This window comes from Tachysurus fulvidraco, chromosome 17 (assembly GCF_022655615.1).
Source record: "Tachysurus fulvidraco isolate hzauxx_2018 chromosome 17, HZAU_PFXX_2.0, whole genome shotgun sequence".
Classification (NCBI taxonomy): domain Eukaryota; kingdom Metazoa; phylum Chordata; class Actinopteri; order Siluriformes; family Bagridae; genus Tachysurus; species Tachysurus fulvidraco.
This window is the reverse complement of record NC_062534.1, coordinates 12051040-12070696: the sequence shown is the minus strand read 5'-3', so window position 1 is coordinate 12070696 and position 19657 is coordinate 12051040. Positions and strand designations below refer to the sequence as shown.

At 41.2% G+C, this 19657-nt stretch overlaps 1 protein-coding gene across 1 annotated transcript in view; it reads right to left on the bottom strand.

Annotated features, from left to right (window-relative positions):
• gria1a (glutamate receptor, ionotropic, AMPA 1a) overlaps positions 1–19657 on the bottom strand; it is a 95019-nt gene that overhangs the window by 31412 nt on the left and 43950 nt on the right. Inside the window, exons 6-11 of the mRNA XM_027135729.2 lie at positions 9111–9269; positions 7182–7349; positions 5821–5925; positions 5241–5351; positions 2613–2819; positions 1550–1974 (exon numbers count right to left, since the gene is read on the bottom strand). Coding sequence (XP_026991530.2) covers positions 1550–1974; positions 2613–2819; positions 5241–5351; positions 5821–5925; positions 7182–7349; positions 9111–9269 — 1175 coding nt within the window. The remainder of the gene's footprint in view (positions 1–1549; positions 1975–2612; positions 2820–5240; positions 5352–5820; positions 5926–7181; positions 7350–9110; positions 9270–19657) is intronic.

Sequence of the window (19657 nt, the reverse complement as noted above, 5' to 3'; positions counted from 1 at the left end):
GAACACATAAAGGATACAAAGAATTTTTAGGAAAAAAGCAGGTGAGTTGTTTTAAGCAAGTTCCGGCTTAGTAGTAGAGCACAGATGGAGATGATGAGCATAATAATTAATGGAAATATTAGATTACATCATGCTGTTCACTGGAAGGTCTAAGAAAAATAAAAAATATAAAAAATAAATAAATAATGAAATGAAGTGTGTCTATAGCACAAAGGACAGTTTGTGATAGCAAAAAGCTTAGTTTAAATGTGCATACTGAGATTCCAGTAAAGGGAGACACTATATGTGTGGATTGATAAGGGAAAATGGGGAGTGTGGCATGCTGTGGAGGGGGCATGACTGACAGCCCTGACATTTGAGCATCTCTGATGGTAAACAGTGCTTTTGATGCAAATAAATAGCACCTGGCAAGGGCTGATTCCAGATCAAGTGTTAACATTGCATTGTATCCCTCACCTTACAGCCTATGGGTGTTTATACTCCCCATCTCTAAAACAGTACTCTTGCTAAAATGTGATGATATGTTGATGTCACAACAGCAGTCTGTGTCAGTCACAACACATATTCCTGACAGACTGTACTAAAAAAAGTCATCACTACACAACTGCTGGTTCCACTTGCTGGCAAATAGGTCACAACAGGAAAAAACAATGTGATTAAAGTCCTCTTAACCTTCTGCCAACTGCTGACATTTCAGTTCCAATAGAAAAAATACACAATCAATTCTTATTGCAACTCAGAGATCCCTCAAGAAGGAGAGGCATATATTGGCTACTTTTCCTTTGTGTCAAGATGTACTGATGTGAATGTCAAAATCCTTGAGGCTGAAACAAAGTGAGGCACGTGAGAAAGAAAAAGATTAATTCGAATTTCCATGATCAATTTTGACATCACATCACATATTGACTGTTTATTACTCTTGTAATTAGGCTGACACAAGCAAAAAAAAACTAAATCAATATTACATTGATTAAATGATCTACTTAGGATACAGAGCACCAACTGCTGAAAAATATCACTAAGCAAGCTTAACCACTGGTGATTACTCAATTTATAAAGCACAAAATACTTATTTGTCTAATAATTGGATGAAATGGTGTATTGGAACATGTAATTAGCCTAAACTAAGGTTATTCAGAGATCATTCCCTACTATTAAAGGCTGTGTTTTCAACTCTCTTTTCCCTATTAGAGACTTTCACTTTATAAGTCCAATTTTACCCATGCTAATTCAATTTGAATTGTAAAGGCCAGGAAACACTCCCATGCTATTTCCTGTATCACATACAACACCTTTGCAACTTTTCATACCTATGGAAAACAGCTCTCTCAATGTTTTCCCATTTTCTGGTGCTGTGATTGTGGGATCACCAAACATGAATCAGCTGTAATGTGCACAATTTATGGTTGATGGCATTCATCAACATTCATAAATAGGCACCCAATATCAACTAAATATAATATAATTTCACATGCATTCATTCATGAACACTTTACCATCAATTAAATGCACACAGTCTAGCCTAGTAATGATCAGAAAAACCTCATACCTGGGTGAGATGTCACAGCCTTGCTGCATGAAAGCTCCTAGTGAGAACCATAGGCTATTGAAGATGCCAAATTCATTGGTCTGCTCCTGGTTCTGTTGGGCCTGATTCTGTGCATTTTGGCTTGACAAAGATCCAGCTTGGTTGGTATTGGTCTCTCTGATTTCCTCACAGTCCTCAGCATGCCACTCATATGGGCTGAAGCGACTGACCAGAAAGAGCACCACACTCACGCCAATGTAGGCAAAGACAATACACATCCAAATCTCATAGGCCAGCGGGTCAAGAAAAGAGAAAACTCCTGGTTTGGACTTGGTGGGCTTCTTGATCATAATTGAAATGCCCAGGCTCATGAAGGGCTTGGAGAAATCGATGACTTCCTCTCTTACCAATGTGATGGTCAGTGGTGCCACTGCAACATCAGCTTTCTGAGGACAAGAAGGTTCAGTAGCTTAAAATAAGGTGAATAAGAATTGTAAAAACAATAACATATCCACAGAAGCCATAAGAGGGTGTGAACTACAATTAAAAAAAATAATAGATAACAGTGTTAAGAATGACATATATTATAGACATATATTAGCTGAAATACTGACAAACAATATGATAAAATCAAGTGTTTAATACATAATTGCATTTATTATATTATTAATTTAAATATTACTATTGCGATTCAATGTTGTCTGCTAATATTAAGCTTTGGGTGCAATTTAACAGACATTTAGATAGAAGATTAGCGAAGTTTAGACATTTAGTGAAGACAACAATGGCTGTCGTAATAATTAAATACGAGTTTCATTAATACAGAATTCAATTATTGTGATGTTATCACATGTACGCATATCAAGCATCTTCAAATGTCGCTGAGCCAGTTTGATTTGATTTTCATTTAACTAAATGTTATATTAATTTAAAACAAAAGCAATGGCAAATTACTAGCCATTACAGATGTGTAACAGTCTTCTAATCACAATAATTATGGTGATGAATATTACTTGGAATATTAATGGCAGTGAATGAAATTTTTAACATTAAATGGTGCTAATTAAAAACACGAAATACTTACTCCGTAAACCAGTTCCCCAACCATCCCATTCCACATCTTAGTCTCTGGATCCCTGGCTCCATACTTCCCATCGGAAACAATCTTGAGTTTGTATTCGTATCCCACATGTTTAGCTATTTCTGCTGCCAGCTCCACACAGTAACCTTCATACTTATCATTTCCTACAAGCCTATCATGATTCTTCTTCAGCATAACATATGGAGATTCCTGTAAATGAGAAAATTGGGTACCATTAATGGCATCGACACAATAATATGATTAACAAAACAGGATGGGTTCTTCATTAGGGAATGGCAGTGGGAAATGCATGCAGCACTCAATAGGGAGGTGTAGCCATAGCTGTCAATGTCAGCTCTTAGGAAGACATAGACAGTAGGGATGGCCCTGCTCCACCTATTTACATTTTATATTTACACCATCTCTATTTTTATTTTATTTATTTTTACAAGCAATTAAGAGTTAAAGGGCTTGCTGAGGAGTCCAGCAAAGGCAGCTTGGTGTACATGGGATTCAAACTCTTGACCATCTGGTCAGTATTTCAACATCTTAACCACTTGACTACCAACTCTTTCCTGTTGGGTCTCTTGGATTCCCCTTTGAGCAATCATGCTACTGTACATGACCCTGAGGCACACCCAAGTGAAAGTGAGAGTGATTGAATTAGGACAAATGTTGCACTCTTAAGACTGGGATGGTCAACTAGTGGGCAAGGAGAATGGATATTGGAAGGGTTACCATCCCTCTCCATCCCAAATCATAAAGGCTGCAGGTGGAGTTTTCCAATGTGTTCTTTCCTCTACCTGGTCAAACAATTCTGATGGAGCACCACAAACACACAGCCTCATGGGTGGTGGTAAGCTGTCATCCTGACCATCTAGTTGAGGATTAAAAATCAGGTGATTTGGGGTGAGCTCAAGGCTCAAGGGATTGATATAAGAATAAAAGAGTCCCACAGTGACTGCTTCAGATCTGTTTTAGTTGCCAAAGCAGTCAGGTCAGTCATATTTTGTATGGACATTAGAGTAGTTTATGCAGTGTCAACATTTGGCAACGGTTAACTAATTGATCAATTAGGTGCAAATAGTACAGTTTCTGCTTGGGCCATAGGCAGGTGTGTACTCAAAGTGATATGACAGTAACGATTGCTGCCTGCCCAAGAGCTGTGCCATTGTGGAGGCGAGACAGTTCCTGGACCTGGCTGGCAATTATAGTCATTTTTTTTATGTCTCCAGCCCATTAATTGATCTCGCTTAAAAGGGAACATGAGATCCAGTCCAGTGTCATTCACAGTTATGTGAGTGTGCACCATCAATTAAAAAGCAGCTGAAAAGCTAAACTTGCATATGAGCCAAAAATAAAGTTTCCTTTGGGATGTCCTAGGTCTGCCTCCCATGGAATGATCTAATCATTCTCTCCCAACCCAAGGGACTGTTAGAATCTTTTTGCTGCATATTCTTTTTAACTTAAAAAGAAAAGTATAAGCAAAACGTGTGCTCCAAATGCACCATTGATTTTAATTTTTTGGCTAATTGTAGTTAACTTAATTTTCATCTTCATAACTGTCAGGAATGGCAGGCAAGGACCCAAATGCAAGACACAGACCAGATTTCAAATCAAGAGTCTTTAATATTAGCTGGCTTAAAACAGGGGATGCACAGTTCGATATTACAGACAGTCCAATAATGAAAAACACAGGCAATCAAGGCATTATAGGGCAGGCAGAAAACAGGGCAATAAAAAGTCCAAAAATCCAAAACCAAAAACTGAGCAGTACAGACCAGGCAGGAAACAGCAACTAGAAAAACAGGCAGGGTCAAACCAGCCAGAAGTATCACAGGGCAGGCAGAATCAGGGACCAGGAACAGGCAGAAACAAAGCCAGGCAGAGCAGGACTATGAAAAATGGTGGGATGACTTAACAGGAGCACAAGGCAGACTCAGAAGACCATCGGGCAAGAACTATGTATAAGCAGCATCTTTATATAGTGCCTGGTCTCATTAAATGGCCGCCGCCATAAAGTAAAATCCAAGATTGCCGTCAAAACCGGAAGTGAGTGCCGTGAACTGAGAAGTGTGAAAAGAAGTGCTGACGATAACAGGCTGCAAGGAGCTGCTGGCCGCCTGCCTATGGTCCTCCATAGGGATTATATAATGTGTATATAATAATGTATAATGTTTTCTCAAAGCACAGGGAAATTAAATGTCCAAATTCAGGATGCCTATAGGGATGCGGGGAGAGCTGATCAATCCCATGTCCTCATCCAGTATTTTTTTTCCAATAAATTAGTTAAAAACTAGCTAAATTAGTAAAAACAGTTTTGATTTTTTTTAACATGCTCTTTTGTGTTTTGGCCATTTGTGAACCATGTTAAATGTTTTGTGGGTTTGAGCTTTTTGTCATGTCATCAAAATTGATATCTAAAAAACTGGTGAGTTTATGATTAAAATCTTACTGGAACACAAAAGTGTTTGCAAGAATGCACATTTATTCATAGATTAACCTCTTAACAAAAATCTCTTATGGTGAAGTATACCCCCCAGAATATTTTTAATCTATAACACCATGCCATAGGTTCTAAATTCTTATTTAAATTAAGCTAAAAAAACCCGACCTATTCTAATACCATACCAAGATGGTTGTGACGATGTAAGTGCGGTTGTGAAATCCATAGGTGTCATTACTTCCAGAGATGTAGGCTGCTGTGCTCACAAATTTCTCATCCTCATTAAAGTATCCTACCTGAAACCAAAGAAAAGTGATGAGTGCTATAATAAATCCTTCAACATGTCCCATAAGAAACAACAATTTACTTGTAATTTAAGTGATTAATTTAGTACACTCTCAAACATGATAACAAACTGAACAAATAAAACTTGTAACCCTAGGAATGCTTTACATAAATCAGCAGGATATGTAGATATTTCTGCAAATGTTAGTTTGAACCAAGATGGCAGATTTATGTCAGTTATTGTTATACTCCAGACAGACACCTAGCTGTCCTCCTGTCAAATCAAGCCAGTGTTAAAAAAGTGTTGGCCCCCTTAAATTAAAATGTGAAAAACATGCAAAAAATGTAAACATATGGAAAATCACCAACACTTTTTCACACCACTGTATATAAAATATAGCTTAAAATAAACAAATGATCATTTTATGTCTGTTTTCTGTTATACCTGTTACATTTTATGCCTAAAATGTCTGCACTTACTTTCTTTGGCCCTGAGGCCTTCAGCTCCATTACACTGATGGTGTAGTTGATTCGCCGGCCTTTCTCATTAAACTGGATGTGTCCTGTTACACCTTCAATCCGAACCTAAGACAGAACCCCAAGAGCCTGCTATAGTTAGACAATGATATAAAACATTATTATATATAACATCTCAACTGAACACTAGGCCCAGTGACAGGTGTCTGAGAAGATGGCCTCAACTCCATTAGTCACATCTGACACAGTATGTCTTCAACACTGGATTACAGCACAGATCTGGGGACTTCCTCAAACAAAATATATACAGTATATATTTATGACAGGAAATACACCTGCAGTTGCAAATTCAATATTTAACTAGTGAAATAATTTTTTTTCACAGACCATGTATCATAATGGCTGCTAAATCATTTATTTTGTTTTTGTACACAATATTGCCAAAAGTATGTGGAGACCTGACCCTCTCACCAATATATTGGTTAGGGATGTTGTAAAATAGTGGTTAAGATGTTGATCGGAAGGTTTCCTGATCCCTTGATTAGTTGTGTAAAGTGAGATAAAATCTAAGTTGCTCTGTATAAGGGCATCTGCCAAATGTCATGAATGTATAAAATGTATATTGGTATTCCCCACTGATTCCACAAAGATAACAGCAAAAAATTATATAGGCTTGTATTTTATGCTGTAGCATTACTGGATTACTGTGTCATTTGCTGGAACTAAGGAGGCCAAACAACAATGGCAATGCACCTGGCACAAATTGATGATGACCTGTTTTGCCAAAATTGAGGTAGAAGAACCTTGATGCCTGAATACTTTTTGGATAATTTAGGATGGCCTCCTTGTATGACATTAGTGCCCAAACTTACAAATTTGCTTACGATTTAATGCCCACAATCATGTTATCTAAAGGAAAGTCTTTCCAAATGAATGGAAATTATTCTATCAAAAACATAATATGTGATGGTCAGGAGTCCAAATACGTTTGGCGTGGCCATATTTTTTATCACACATTTTTAAATCTCTACCAGCACAGATACATAAATGTTTGTACTGTAGGCTCTACTATACTGTAAGTTCATTTTCTCTCTGCAAATTTGTAAATCATTCTTTTGTATGCTTTTATGTCAGACATAAAAACTTTAATTGTATACCATTTGCTCTGTTACATTTGATTGTGACATGATCACTGACCAATCGACATGGATATTATAAAAGAAAATAGAGGTGGATATTGTTTTATTTCATTTATTCAAACCTCTGAGAATATATTCATGTATCTCTGAGTTTGTATGTATTTTTCTCTCTGTATGTGTATGTGCATATATTAGCAAGAATATTTGTCTCTTAAAGTAGTGTACCTGCTGCAAAGCTCTCTGAATGTCAATGCCTTGACCCCAGGGGGCTGGTGGGTTTGCAAGGCATTCACCAGCATTGCCACGCCGTGATATGTCAATTCTCTGCCTGCGGAGATTCTGAAAAGCTGTAGACATCACTTTAACACCATCATAAGTGAGAGCTCCAGTGTACTGAAAACAAAGAGAACAATAACAGACTATAATGTACAAACCTTTATGTAATTATGTGTATTATATAGAATGGTGTGATGGTCTTCTCAGAAGTAAATATCCCCAGTAATGAAACTATTTATTTGTGATTTGTTTTGTAAAATTATAAATATTGTTGTCCATTGGCCCTGTTTGAGGTCACAAAAGCGGATCATCCAATCCACATACATTTAATTTGGCACAGGTCTTACACTGCGTGCCCTTCCTGACACATCTGGGCTTCAGATGGGCACTGAGAGTAAACCCCTCAGTGTCTGGGTTGGTTCCCTGCCCAGGAATCAATCCTGGGCAGTGATGGTGAGATGATGGAATCCTGCGGCTGAAACCCCCAGGAACACATTTGGATTAAAAATGTATTAATGTTGTATTTGTTTTCTTTCTCTCTTAATCAACTTCTCATTTACTTTAATTAATAGGACCATTCTAAAATAAGATTTGTTTTCTCTTATTTCAGTATTTAAGTAAATAAAATGAACAGAAAATGGAATTTTGATATAACTCCTTTCCTTTCTGGGAGTAGTGTTATAATTGACATCCCTGCTGAAAAATCCAGCATAAACCAAAATAAATTCCATGCTAGTCTAGGCAGGTTTTTACTGGTTCGTGCTGGTATAGTGCTGGTATAATGCTGGTCAGTGCTGGTATAGCTGGGTGGCCAGCTTTATGAATGAGCTTTATGGGAACAACCTTTATTTTTGCTTGTGTATGTTTCCATGTAACACATTAATATAAGATTAAAACACAATATATTGGAATATATTTAATTATAAGTGTTTTGTTTCTTTTGCTCCCTCTTTTGAACAAAGAACTGAAATAACAAAGCTCAAAAAGCTTTGAATAACAAAGAATATAAACAATTAAAAATCACTCGTTAGGGATTAAAGTGTCTCCACAAATTAAATATAGTAATACCAAACAATGTTGACTTCCGGGCTCCATGAGGGAAGCAGCATATAAATCATACAGAATGATGGTTTTTGAAAGATAAAGTAAAATGATAATGTGAAGAGATATTACCCAGCATCAGTGTTGCTATGCTACATTATATCGACTACATTATATACCTTACAGTGTTTATCGAAATTAGTGTAAGTGCACGTGTTCCAGATCATCTTGTTTTTGCCACCGTAATTAGGATTTTGTTTTGGGGTAAATAAAAAGCTTCTGCTTCTACACGACGGATCTGCTGATCACTGGGAATCAGAATGTTTGCATACGTGAGGTACCTGGATGACCTGGTATATAGATATATATATAAAGAAATCCATGTAAATGATAGGAATATCCAGAATGTTTTTCTTTATTAAAAAGTGAATTGCAATTCTCTAGAAAATTGTCTTGGTCTTTATTTAACTATGAATATGCACTATGAAATTTGATATGTAACAAATGGGTTTTGTTGTGGTCTTGCTGGGATTATACTAGCATCCAAAAGACAACATATGTTGACCAGCACACCAGCATCCCAGGCTGGTCAGCCAGCACACCAGCAACCAGCACCTACTGCTGGACCAGCATACCGCCATCCCAAGCTGGTCCCAGCATGCAAAACATACCTTATGCTAGTGACCAGCAATGCTGGTGACCAGCAATGCTGTTTTTTTTTAGCAGGGATAATTTCACTTTCACAAATTATTCACTCTTCATGTCTGAGAGGTTCTCCACACTTGTTAATGAGAACAGGAAATTGTGTGGCATGGTACAAGCATACAGATTGCTTACCTTGAGTCCTTTCTTTGGAACTTTGGAGTCTTTATTGTCAAAGTCAATCCACTGCTGAACAATTCTGCTGACAACTGGATCCGCATAGTTTACAATCTGGAAGCCCGTCACATTAGCCTCACCTTTTTTAAATTCAGTCAGGTCAATGTCCATAAAGCCCTAGCAGAGAGCAAAGTCCCAAAATTAGTTAATAGTTAAATTAGTATGTAATAATTTAAACAGTTAAGTTCAGTGGATCATTAAGCCTGTAAGAATTCAAGAATAAGAAAGCAACCTCAAATACAAAAATCAACATGCATTGCAATGGTTATGTACTGTATGCAGTGCATACAGTACATAACATTATGAACATCATGCATTATGAAAAAAAAAAAACACGTATAATATGCTCAAACATGCAGATACATGTTTTTTAAACACAAGTTTTTGGCATTGGTGACAGGTAGATATTTACATGGCAGTCTGAGGCAGTCAGAGTTTCTTTTAGTGAGCCACACAATCTGACCAGGCTGAAATATTGTGGATGGCATCACCTTTGGGGATTGGAATTTGTGGATGTCACGGGTCGGGTATAATAATAGTGGCATCGGGTCTCTGGTAATTTAAAATGAATGTGAACGGACCCGAGAAGACCCAAACTATTGTATCTCGCGTGTGTGCATCGACTCGAGTCCTTTTCCAACCTGTCCTTTGTTTGCCAAGACTGCTTGCAACATGTGGCTGGCAACATGTGGCTGGTGGTAAGCTAATTCTCGTTGAAACAGACCTGTCAATCAATTTTGAATCCACGTTGTAGTGGTTACTTTAGTGTAGAGTTATGCAACATTTGGGTCGTCGGGTTAAAAAAAAATGCCAACAGGGCGGGTTGGACTCGGGTTTATTTTTTTTCGAGTTTGTCTCGGGTCGGGTCTTTCTTAAAAAAAAAAAATATGCACGTCGGGTTCAGGTAAAAAGTGCTTCGGGTCACTTCGGGTCGGGTACATTTTTTTAGACCCGAGAAAACCTCTACTTGGTGGGGGTTCAGGGATTTGGCTTCCTTGTTATATTGCAGATTCTTGTGGTCAGCTATAACCTGGAATGGGCAGCAGGCTCCATCCAACCAGTGTCTCCACTTCTCAAGTGCTTTATTGAAAGCAGTTCATGGTTGCCTACATCGTAATTTGCTTCAGCCAGGGTGAGTTTTCTGGAGAATAGTTTCATGGGAGTTCCATGTCTTTGGAACAAGACAGCTCCTATTCCACAGCAGGAGGTGTCAACTTCCACCATAAAAAGAGAGATTAGGGTTAGGGTAATGTAGAATGGGTACTGTGGTGAAGCTCTGCATAAGCTGCTTAAAAGCTCTTGGGGCCATCTCTGACCAACTTCTTAAAGAGCTTCTTCGGCTTTCCATGTATCAAGGCTGTAAGAGGTGTAGCCATGGAACTATAATTAGGAATGAACCATCAGTAAAAGTATGCAAAGCCAAGAAACCGTTGTCCTTGGAACCAAGTAACCTAGTCCTTCATAAGACAGAATTGGCAACATTGGCAAATTGTCGTTTTTCTCGACAAAGTAAAATCATGAGGCCTTTTTAATGTAATCCTCCATGGCCTGTGCCCCACCTTAGCCATCTGCTTCGACAGCCTCCTTAGAAACCAGCATCCTAACAATCTAAACATGCCAGTTCACCATGTTCAGTCACCCATCTATGCTTGCAACTCTGCTTATACTGTGGCCAAGATAGGAACCACTGATCCTCCTGTCCTGACAAAACAGCTCCATCTACCTGCACTTATAGTTTACAATTACTAGGGCAGATACAGTACCCTACAGTTAACACTAGTAATGAATGGAATAATCCATGTGTGGTGTGTGTTTTAAACAACAGCCAAGCAAAAATCCAAAACAATGACTGAAATGAAAAAGAGCAGAAACCATCAAATAAACACAAATCCAAAAAAAAAAGCAAATCCAAAACACAGGTAATTCAAAATAACAGAGCAAAGTTCATACACAATGGCAAAAAGCAATGGAGAACAATGAACAGCTCAGTATGAACTAGCTCAGGAGTTATTGACTTGGGAAACTCCAATCTGTGAATATGCGGGCAACTTCCCGCAGCTTCAATTCTCTCCAGTGCTGGAAAGCTGATCCTATATTAACACAGGTCCTATTTCTTGCCTTATTGTAAGCCTTTCTTCGCTTTCTTTCTTTGTTTTTATCCTCCATGTCAATGTTAAAACCGCTTTCTGTTAATGTCACACATGCACACTGAACACTCTCTCCGCCCATATTGACAAGACATGCCCCTGTTTTGATTTTTGTTATGTTTGTTGTCCCGACTCAGTTTTCTGAAGCATTTCTCAAACAACGGAGACCTCACCTTTAAGCAAACACCCAGCAATACCACATCAATCTACTGAAAAAATAAATAGAGCTTACACATACTGTGTCTATGGGCTGATTTCACTCTGTGCCAGAACCAGAACCTGACAGAGATGGTGGACAGGTTTGTGGATGTGGTGATCAAAAAGTGGCCCTATCAGTTCCCCGGAGCCCCTGGTGCAGTGCCAGTGTAGTCATTCCCAAACCTGATGGCAGATTACATCTGTGCAATGACGTTAGGTAGCTAAATAGGTGTCAGAAATCCATAGTTACCAACTAACCCACACTGATGACCTTGTGGAGAGACTGAGTTGACCTGACAATGAGCACCAGTGCTGTGACAGTCTTTAACACAGATGCTCTCTCAAGGAAGTACGACCTGTGGGGCCAATGCTCAGTGGCAGTAGGCTCGGAGCTGAAGGTGGAGTACTGTGATGACTGAGCCCACCCCACCATCAATCAACAGAGATTTTTCACTCCTCACACAATTATTGCTGTATTGATGATGGGACAGTGCCGCTTCAGCACCATCATCCTGGACAGTGTGCTCTCTCACACTGTGAGAGGTAAGTGTGAAAGTGTGAAAAAGGCAAGTGTGAAAAAATACTGTAAATTAAAAATGCTGTCAAAAATAAGTGTTAATAGTTTATTGTGGTCAATTAACAAAATGGAATGTAAATCAAAAGAAGAAAAATCCAAATAAAACCATCACTTCCAGGACTCTGTTCTTCTCTACACTTACTGTAAGATGGTTCTTAATGAGATTGGCTGTCTGTTTGGGATTGTTGTCCTGCTGCAGAATAAATTTGGGGTAAATCACATGCCTCCCTGGTAGTATTGTATGATGGACAATTATATGTCTGTATTTCTTAGCATTGAGAACACCATTAATCCTGACCAAATCTAAAACTCCATTTGCAGAAATGTAAGCTCATACAGTATTTGTGAGGAACCTCCACCATCCTTCATTGCTGCCTGCAGACACTCATTATTCTTTCACCCTCTAGCCTTTCGGCAAACAACCTGCCTCCTGCTATAACCGAATATTTCAACTGCACCCCTGTTCCTATGTTTACTGCATTAGTTGTGTCGCTTAGCATGTTTCTAGGATGGGGGAGATTCTTTGCTGATGACATGTGTATTTCATCCTCTGCATTGTTTCTTTTACCAAAGACAGCATCTACAGTACTCTTCATTCCTCATCTTCAAAACAGCTTGAATGCTTCTAAAAATGCATTTAAAAAATGCATTTATTTGCCTTAAAGACACCTTTCTATGCACTACTGTATAACTAAATAGTGTCTTGTTGCTGTGCTCAGTCTTCCCATGCTGTATCACCTGTGACATAGCAGAATTTGGCTGTTCCTCATCCAGTTTTTAGCCTCGTACACAGCTGTTTCTGTTTAATTAATGACTGTGTTCGACCTACATACTGTATGCAATTGATGATCATTATAACATGCTTAGTGTAACTGGTTGATCATACACTTGACTCTGATCCAACAACTTGTGCAATTGTACAAAGTGTGCATGTGTAAGGACTGATGCTGGCTACTGTTTTGATTTAGATTTTTCTTCTGTGACTGTTTGTCCAGTGGTGGGGTTCCAGTGAAACAGTTTGGCTTCCCTTCTTTAGAAGAACATATAGTGGGTCTCTGGTCTTTCAGTAGAGGTTGAAGATACAACGACATTGGTGTAACAGCACACTGACCAAGATGTGATTTCCCATTTCTTCCATGAGGTCTGGGTGTTGTAGGCAGATTTGTTTAGAAAGTTGAGCTCCATCCAGTGCCTGAACATTCAAGAGATGTTAGGGTAGTGGGATGCAGTCAAAAAAGCTGTTCTGGACTCAATCTCTAGTGAAGCAACAAATACCAAGTGTGCAATCTGAAGTGGCAGAATAAAACTGGGATGACTGGTCTCACTGGAGCAAGGTGTGGAGGGTGCTTGCTCAGGAGTTGTGAAACCTTGACAGAGGGCTGTGCAACATTGTTTGAAGTCCTGCCACAGTAATAGCATAATTCCTTCTTTCTGTGCCTTTGATTTTTCACATTGTTCTTTTATATCAGGCAGAGTTGAATGGGTTCTATGGCTTAGATTTCAAGGAATGAATGACAGTTGCCTCACACATCACAGGGCATCAAAGTGAATGTACTGTACATATCAATTAAATTGTCAAAGGTTACCTTGTCACTGCAGTATAACTTCACCTCAAAATATAAACACTTGTTATAGTATAAATTAGATTTATACTATATAAATTATATAGTAGCCTATATTAGATTTAGATAGACAAATATTATGACACTGTGAATATACTTTGCAATAAATGAGACTAAAAAACTAAAAGCACAAAAGGAATTTTGCTGTGATTGTGAAATTGAGACCAGGTTCTGTGCAATCAGAATATGGTGGCTGTGAAGATCAGAGAGCTTGTGTGTCAGGACTCAGCCCGGACTTTGGCCACGTGCATGTGTTTATGTTCTTCGTCACGTGTCTGCCCCGCCTTTGTCTGCTGCTTCCGTTTCCACACACCTGTTTCCCATTGTCATTACCCAGTCTATATAACTGTGCCGCGTTGCCTTGTGCAGCACGGAATCTACTGTTGTCTTGTCCTGTCTTTAGTCCGTGTCATGTTTAGTGTTCCTTTGTTATTAAATCCTGTTTATTTTGCCATCCTGCGTTTGGGTCTGGTTTGTCCCGCGTTCATAACAGAAGATTCCGCTGCACCAAGACCCAGCAGGATGTCTGTAACCTGGACCGGCCGATTGGGAGCCTCTTTTTTTTCCTTATTGGATTTTTTTCCCCTGGACTTCGCGGTTTTGGTGACATCGGTCCGCATTTTTCCGGTGAGGGACGCCGCCTCGCTTCCGGTTTCTCCGCGGGGGGTGCTGCCTCACTTCCTGGTTGTGGGCCATGTCACCATCCCATGTTTTGTTTTGTTTTTTCGGTGTCCTGTGACATCGCCCCGCACCTGTCCGGTGGGGGGTGTCGCTTCACATACGGGTTCTGTGGAGGATGCCGCCCCACTTCCTGTCCACGGGGGATGTTGCAGGCCTGTATTTGGCCCCTTTGGATTTGTTCTGTTTGGTGGAGGATTTTTCCCCCCCACTGCCCCCCCCCCCTTGGCTGTGGACGTCGCTCCCCCCACCTGCCTCGCCGTGTGCCTTGCTCCCCCACCTGCCTTCGCCATGTGCCTTGCTCCCCCCACCTGCCTTCGCCATGTGCCTTGCTCCCCCCACCTGCCTTTGCCGTGTGCCTTGCTTCCCCCACCTGCCTTCGCCTTGGTCCTTGCTCCCCCCATCTACCTCGCCGTGGTCCTTGCTCCCCCTGTCTACCTCGCCATGGTCCTTGATCCCCCCGTCTACCTCGCCGTGTTCCTCGCCCCCCCTCCTGGACCTTCTCAGGATTTGCCACTTCGGGAGCCACGGACGGGACGTCCGTTGAAATTCCTTGACATCTAAGCCATAGAACCCATTCAACTTATTTCGCCATCCTGTGTTTGGGTCTGGTTTTTCCCACGTTCATAACATTGTGATGGTTGGATGTAATTATAAACTAATTTTTGCAGAGATTCCTGTAGGAAGATTAACTTTAGCATTAATAGGCCAATGGATGTGCAGAGTAAACAACATGGGCAGTACACTGAATGCCTCTCACTCCAGTCCATTGAAAAGTCACAATATCCAAATGTTTGTTCCAGAGGTCTTGAAAAAGGACAAACAAGTCAGAAGCAGAGCACCATTAGCCCTGTAAGGCCCAGGACCAGGAAAGGGTTCCAGGAGAGGGGTCCAGGTCTAAAAATTTAAAAAATGCATTTATTTGCCTTAAAGACACCTTTCTATGCACTACTGTATAACTAAATAGTGTCTTGTTGCTGTGCTCAGTCTTCCCATGCTGTATCACCTGTGACATAGCAGAATTTGGCTGTTCCTCATCCAGTTTTTAGCCTCGTACACAGCTGTTTCTGTTTAATTAATGACTGTGTTCGACCTACATACTGTATGCAATTGATGATCATTATAACATGCTTAGTGTAACTGGTTGATCATACACTTGACTCTGATCCAACAACTTGTGCAATTGTACAAAGTGTGCATGTGTAAGGACTGATGCTGGCTACTGTTTTGATTTAGATTTTTCTTCTGTGACTGTTTGTCCAGTGGTGGGGTTCCAGTGAAACAGTTTGGCTTCCCTTCTTTAGAAGAACATATAGTGGGTCTCTGGTCTTTCAGTAGAGGTTGAAGATACAACGACATTGGTGTAACAGCACACTGACCAAGATGTGATTTCCCATTTCTTCCATGAGGTCTGGGTGTTGTAGGCAGATTTGTTTAGAAAGTTGAGCTCCATCCAGTGCCTGAACATTCAAGAGATGTTAGGGTAGTGGGATGCAGTCAAAAAAGCTGTTCTGGACTCAATCTCTAGTGAAGCAACAAATACCAAGTGTGCAATCTGAAGTGGCAGAATAAAACTGGGATGACTGGTCTCACTGGAGCAAGGTGTGGAGGGTGCTTGCTCAGGAGTTGTGAAACCTTGACAGAGGGCTGTGCAACATTGTTTGAAGTCCTGCCACAGTAATAGCATAATTCCTTCTTTCTGTGCCTTTGATTTTTCACATTGTTCTTTTATATCAGGCAGAGTTGAATGGGTTCTATGGCTTAGATTTCAAGGAATGAATGACAGTTGCCTCACACATCACAGGGCATCAAAGTGAATGTACTGTACATATCAATTAAATTGTCAAAGGTTACCTTGTCACTGCAGTATAACTTCACCTCAAAATATAAACACTTGTTATAGTATAAATTAGATTTATACTATATAAATTATATAGTAGCCTATATTAGATTTAGATAGACAAATATTATGACACTGTGAATATACTTTGCAATAAATGAGACTAAAAAACTAAAAGCACAAAAGGAATTTTGCTGTGATTGTGAAATTGAGACCAGGTTCTGTGCAATCAGAATATGGTGGCTGTGAAGATCAGAGAGCTTGTGTGTCAGGACTCAGCCCGGACTTTGGCCACGTGCATGTGTTTATGTTCTTCGTCACGTGTCTGCCCCGCCTTTGTCTGCTGCTTCCGTTTCCACACACCTGTTTCCCATTGTCATTACCCAGTCTATATAACTGTGCCGCGTTGCCTTGTGCAGCACGGAATCTACTGTTGTCTTGTCCTGTCTTTAGTCCGTGTCATGTTTAGTGTTCCTTTGTTATTAAATCCTGTTTATTTTGCCATCCTGCGTTTGGGTCTGGTTTGTCCCGCGTTCATAACAGAAGATTCCGCTGCACCAAGACCCAGCAGGATGTCTGTAACCTGGACCGGCCGATTGGGAGCCTCTTTTTTTTCCTTATTGGATTTTTTTCCCCTGGACTTCGCGGTTTTGGTGACATCGGTCCGCATTTTTCCGGTGAGGGACGCCGCCTCGCTTCCGGTTTCTCCGCGGGGGGTGCTGCCTCACTTCCTGGTTGTGGGCCATGTCACCATCCCATGTTTTGTTTTGTTTTTTCGGTGTCCTGTGACATCGCCCCGCACCTGTCCGGTGGGGGGTGTCGCTTCACATACGGGTTCTGTGGAGGATGCCGCCCCACTTCCTGTCCACGGGGGATGTTGCAGGCCTGTATTTGGCCCCTTTGGATTTGTTCTGTTTGGTGGAGGATTTTTCCCCCCCACTGCCCCCCCCCCCCTTGGCTGTGGACGTCGCTCCCCCCCACCTGCCTCGCAGTGTGCCTTGCTCCCCCACCTGCCTTCGCCATGGTCCTTGCTCCCCCCTCCTGCCTTCGCCATGTGCCTTGCTCCCCCCACCTGCCTTTGCCGTGTGCCTTGCTTCCCCCACCTGCCTTCGCCTTGGTCCTTGCTCCCCCCATCTACCTCGCCGTGGTCCTTGCTCCCCCTGTCTACCTCGCCATGGTCCTTGATCCCCCCGTCTACCTCGCCGTGTTCCTCGCCCCCCCTCCTGGACCTTCTCAGGATTTGCCACTTCGGGAGCCACGGACGGGACGTCCGTTGAAATTCCTTGACATCTAAGCCATAGAACCCATTCAACTTATTTCGCCATCCTGTGTTTGGGTCTGGTTTTTCCCACGTTCATAACATTGTGATGGTTGGATGTAATTATAAACTAATTTTTGCAGAGATTCCTGTAGGAAGATTAACTTTAGCATTAATAGGCCAATGGATGTGCAGAGTAAACAACATGGGCAGTACACTGAATGCCTCTCACTCCAGTCCATTGAAAAGTCACAATATCCAAATGTTTGTTCCAGAGGTCTTGAAAAAGGACAAACAAGTCAGAAGCAGAGCACCATTAGCCCTGTAAGGCCCAGGACCAGGAAAGGGTTCCAGGAGAGGGGTCCAGGTCCAGGTAATAGAACCTGTTAAAGGTGTGCAGAGAGGATCAGCCTACCACAGCACAAGTATCCTGGAGGGGAAAACCCCTAGCCAGAGTTCTGGACAACATAATACACCTTGTGGAGTGAGCCATAATCCGAAAAGGTAAAGCTATACAGCCCACCTCATAGGCCTAGAAGTTAGTTACCACTACCCAGCACAAGGCGCTGCTTGGAGAGTGGATTGCTTTTGTTGTGACTGCCAAAGCAGAAAAAAGGAATAGGACTTACACGAAGTGCTTAGACAATGGGCATATGGTAGCCTAGTGGTTAAGGTGTTGGGCTACCAATTGGAAGGTTGTGAGTTCGATCCCAGGTCCACCAAGCTGCCAATGTTGGGCCCCTGAGCAAGGCCCTTAACTCTTATTTGCTCAGCTGTATAAAATGAGGTAATGTAAGTCACTCTGGATTAGGGCATCTGCCAAATGCTGTAAATGTAAATGTAGAAAACAAACTCGACACAGCAGAAGCAGACTCTCCTGCTCCACCAATAGGCCCCTAAAGAGTCTGCAGGAACTCTAGCACTGTACTAACAGGGCAGTGAACTAGGTCCTGACAATGGTAAATGCACCAGAGGTAAATGTTTAACGTAGTCTCCACAACCAGGAGGGAGCAATCTTGTGGCACGGGTGGAGAATTGCCTCCTGTGCAAGAGAAAGGAGGTTCCTCAAGAAGCACTGTCCAGAAAGGAAATTAGATCCATATGCCAGACTCAGGTGGGCCAATGAGGTAATAGGCAGACGCTATCATAGCATACCCTCTCTTGGACCCCAGTGAGGTGAGCTATCGTGGACAGCATACAGACGTAGCCTTGGCTATGTGAAAAGTAACAGGGGACAGTGGATCGATAACTCAGACATGAGCAAAGCAACTCCCAGACAAAAAATTGCCATATGCATTCCCAAGCCAAGGTATTGATTGCTAATGATTTATGAAGGGGACCACCAAAGGTAGGCTCTGAGATTTGATAGAACCGCCACATCCAGATGAGTCAGAAGTCTATATAATTGAATACATTGGTTGTCCTGGGGTGCAGTGATGCCAGAGCAGCCTCCTTGCACATTTTCAGAGAATGGTGTGGGCTGTCTGCTTTATGGCACAGAGGGCTAAATCTGTGGCTAAGCATATAGTGTCAGCCATGATGCAGTTCCGACGAAGTTCCGACGAAAGGGAACTCTGAATTATCCTTTTTACAACAACATGGAAGTGGGTCAACTTCAGGGAGAATACTTCAGGCAGCAATTTAGCCGTTGCAAGCCAGTGACTTCAGTTGCCACTCCCAAGCCAAGATAAATAGCGATGGTTGCATCAGGAAGGGTGTCAGTCGAAATTCCATAAGTGATAAGTCGAGGCCCGTGGTAACAAAGACCGCCACCAGAATTGTTGACCAACGGGGTGCTGGTGGAAATTAGACTACTGTTGGTTGAGGAAGGAGCGGAGAGAGAATGTTTCATAGACAGAGAGAGATGTGGAAAGGCAGGTGTATAGGTCTGAGAATAGTGACATATTGTTAGTATAATGACAGCAAAATGTATAAATCTGGCAGACAAGATGGAGAGAAGTAAAGTAGATACAGTATACAGTATTGTGTGTGCAGGAGACTAGGTGGAATGGGAGCAAAGTACATTGGAGGGAGATACAAACTGTTTTATTATGGTGTGGGAAGAAGTGATCCTGAAGAATGTTTGTAAGGAATGTTTTAGATGTTAATAGAGTGTCAGACAGGGTAATTATTTTGAAGTTAGAAGTTAAAGAAGTGATGTTGAATGTGGTCAGTAGTTATGCTC